Source organism: Ailuropoda melanoleuca, chromosome 16 (genome assembly GCF_002007445.2).
Source record: "Ailuropoda melanoleuca isolate Jingjing chromosome 16, ASM200744v2, whole genome shotgun sequence".
NCBI classification, from domain to species: domain Eukaryota; kingdom Metazoa; phylum Chordata; class Mammalia; order Carnivora; family Ursidae; genus Ailuropoda; species Ailuropoda melanoleuca.
The window spans coordinates 77,441,654-77,445,211 of record NC_048233.1 but is presented as its reverse complement, the minus strand read 5'-3'; the positions used below and the strand labels follow the sequence as shown (position 1 = coordinate 77,445,211).

Below are 3,558 nucleotides of genomic sequence, written 5' to 3'. Positions count from 1 at the left end.
GAAACTTGTAAAGATGGGTTGGGGCTTAGTTGTGCCAAGACCCAAATCTGCCAGCTGGTTGTACCTTACCCCAAATTGTGCTTGTCTTTTGTCATTCTTGAGTTTAAGTGTAGTTTTGATTGATGCTAAAACCTGGTCTCTGTGTTCTATGTGGAAGTAAAAGTGGATTTAATGGCCGTACTCTGCATGAAATAATAGAAGGGGAAGAAACGCATCCTCACAAAGAGCCTGGTAATGACCCCAAGGACTCGAGCCCAGTATCTGTGGTCCAAAAAAGGAGGCTGGGATGGGATTGCTGCCAATGCACAGATTCAAGGTTAGAGCAGAGTGTTTGATCTGAAGTCAGATGCAAATGACTCCTTGAAAAGTGAATTGGAATAATGTGAGCTGTGGTTTTGCTGTGAATGAGGTGGTATTCACTCAAGCTAGTCAGATACAAGTATAATGTTTACTTATAACCGCAACTATGGAGGCCTATCCAATTTGAGTTACACGGAAATGAAAGCTAACTATACAGTTTAATGTAAAGATTACATGCCTATGTGACTCCATGAGTGTGTATGTGTGTGTGTGCGTGTAAATAAACCCAATATCAGTATGTTGAAATCTTGGCCCTAATACTTCAGAACATAACTGTGTATGGAGATAGGGTCTCTGAGGAGTAATTAGCTTCAAATGATGTTGTATCCAATATGACTGCTAACCTCATAAGAAGAGATTAAGACACTGACATGAGAAAAAAAGATCACTTAGAGACAAAGGAGGAAGGCTACCATCTACAAATGTAGGAGGGAGCTCTCAGGAGAGATCAACCCTGGCATCACCTTGATCTTAGGTTTCTGGTATCCAGAACAGTGAGGAAATACATTTTTGTTGTTTAAGCAACCTGTCTGTGGGACTTTGTTATGACAGCCCTAGCAAGCCAATGCAACCAGGATCAGCATTATATTTTATATGCATGTATGTTTATGCATGTTTATGTGCATGTATATATGCATAATTAAGAAATGCTAACCTTAAAAATAAAACAGCCAAATATTTTAGTAGCAAAATGGGTTTATTCAAGAGTAGCGTAGAATTGCATTTCGGGCCATGCAGGCTATGGTAAAAACATTGGCAAGTCCAGACAGCAAAGGGGAGGAGCTGCTCTTTTATAGAGGGAGAGGAGGAGTTAGGAAGGGCTATTATAAGCAAAAGTCTATAGGATTAAATTGAGAATTCCAAGTATATAGTGGTTTTGCATTGGCTGAGGTGACAGTTTGTGATTGGCTGGGCTGTTNACAAAGGGGAGGAGCTGCTCTTTTATAGAGGGAGAGGAGATGTTAGGAAGGGCTGTTATAAAAAAGTCTATAGGACTAAATTGAGAATTCCAAGTATATAGTGGTTTTGCATTGGCTGAGGTGACAGTTTGTGATTGGCTGGGCTGTTGCAAGGGAGGAGGAAACCTTTCTTCCTCTTGCTGGTGTTAGTAAAATATAGAACTCTTCCTGCTGGGAATACAAGATACATATCTTCCTGTTGGTTCTGTTGCTGAGCACAAGTGGTAGGGTGTAATGCTCCTCCTGCTGGCCTCCTCACTCCATCTTAAATGGGTTCCCTTTTATTTAGTCCAGAGAAGCAAATGGATGACACAGTCAGTCTCTGCTCACGTAAAAACTCTATTGGCAGTGAGTTGACTTTATTGAAAAAATGTCCAAAAAGAATAGAAAGATAGTAATAAATGAAAATAAAACAATTTAATCATAGTTTTTTGATCTGAAGACAACTACAACAGTCTTAATTTCTTTCAATTTGATGTTTAGTGTGAAAAATATACTTTATTGGCAAACCAGTTTTTACCAAATACTCTTTTCACTGCGTCTTTCACATCCTTGTTCCTCAAACTATAGATGATGGGATTCAGCATGGGAATCACAATTGTGTAAAATACTGACACTATCATATCATGATCCAAGGCGTAGCTGGAATTAGGTCTCACATACATGAAGAGAACTGTACCGTGAAAAATTGACACTCCCGTTAGGTGAGAGCCACACGTAGAAAAGACTTTCCGCCTCCCCTCAGCAGAACGCATCCTCAGAATGGCCAACAGAATGAAACCATAAGAGACCAGGACTATCACGATAGTGGATCTCTCAATAGATCCGGCAAAGTAGAAGACTAGCAGCTGGTTTGTGTGGGTGTCAGAACAAGAAATGGCGAGGAGCGGAGGGATGTCACAGAAGACATGTCTAATTTCATTGGACGCACAGAAGGAGAGGCTGAACGTGGCCACCGTGTGTAAAGTACCATGAAGAATGCCAGCAACGTAGCAGGAGATGATGAGTGGCACGTAGACTCTGGGCGACATTCTAACGGAATACAGGAGAGGGTTGTAGATTGCTTCGTAGCGATCATAAGCCATGGCAGCTAAAATAAAGCATTCTGTGGTCCCAAAAGTAATAAAGAGAAACATCTCTGCTGCACATCCAAGGAATGAAATGCTTTTATCCTCTGATAAGAAATTGACTAACATTTTTGGGGTGACGGCTGAAGAATAGCAGGCATCCAGGAATGACAGCACGCTCAGAAAATAGTACATGGGGTTGTGGAGCCGAGAATCCCCAATGACCAATATAACCATTCCCAAATTTCCTACCAGAGTAAAAAGATAGATGGCTAGAAATAGTAAAAATAGGAAAACTTGCAGCTTAAAATCATCTGTGAAGCCCATCAATATAAACGTCGTGACTTCAGTCACGTTTTTCATCTGAATCCTGTATAAACCGAAATCTGATGGCACCACTGACATTACAGTTTTTATTTATAGGTCTTAAAGACAATATTTTTTTAATATATAATCTACTCAATCATATCTTCATGTCTGTCTCTTACAAGGGCGTATGGATACCTTTGGTCCTGAGGAGATAGGCAGTGGTGAAAAAGTGGGGTCCAAGTGGGTGCATTACCCTGTACAAACAGATTAAATAAATTATTTCATTTCACTGCTGGCTAAATTTGCTATGTGAAAAATAGTGACACTTTATGTGGTTTGACTTCCAGTTTATTTTCTGTTAAATTTAATACCTCTTGTTTTCATATTACATCATCTTAACATGCAGAAAGACATTTAAATATAGGAATTTTTAATGCACACATGATAAAAGAAAACAGACATCTGAGTACTAATCCTAGATATTTCATGGTGTACATAGAATGTATTTTCTTAATGTTCACAATTGGTGAAATGGAAGCAAGTACACTTATATCACAAGATTGGATTGGATTTACATGACAAAATCAATGTGAAAATTATTTAATTTTTAAATGTTTCCGGATTATCAGGAAAATATACTTATTTTTCAAGTTGTCTTATGGGGCAGCCTTTTCCAACCAAATTGTTATGTCTTGTTTTCTGGCTTTTTTGTCATTTGATTAGTATTTCTAGAGAACAGTGATGGGCAGAACCAAAGACCTTATGGAACTAGATACACCTTGTTTTCAAACAAAAAGAGAGCAATGTTGGTTTTTTTGTTTTTTTGTTTGTTTTTTTGTTTGTTTTCCAGTCTTGTTTCTTGA

The 3,558-nt window shown here is 38.7% G+C and overlaps 1 protein-coding gene across 1 annotated transcript; it reads right to left on the bottom strand.

The window, feature by feature from the left end:
• Window positions 1–1,798: 1,798 nt before the first annotated feature.
• On the bottom strand, window positions 1,799–2,791 carry LOC100464272 (olfactory receptor 5T1). The gene has a single exon (XM_002926865.2). It carries the CDS (start codon window positions 2,789–2,791, stop codon window positions 1,799–1,801), a length of 993 nt encoding a protein of 330 aa, XP_002926911.1.
• Between the last annotated feature and the right edge of the window lie 767 nt (window positions 2,792–3,558).

Excerpts from the sequence above, each read along its gene's own strand:
- LOC100464272 (XM_002926865.2), bottom strand. The coding sequence starts at position 2,791 with ATGTCAGTGGTGCCATCAGATTTCGGTTTATACAGGATTCAGATGAAA.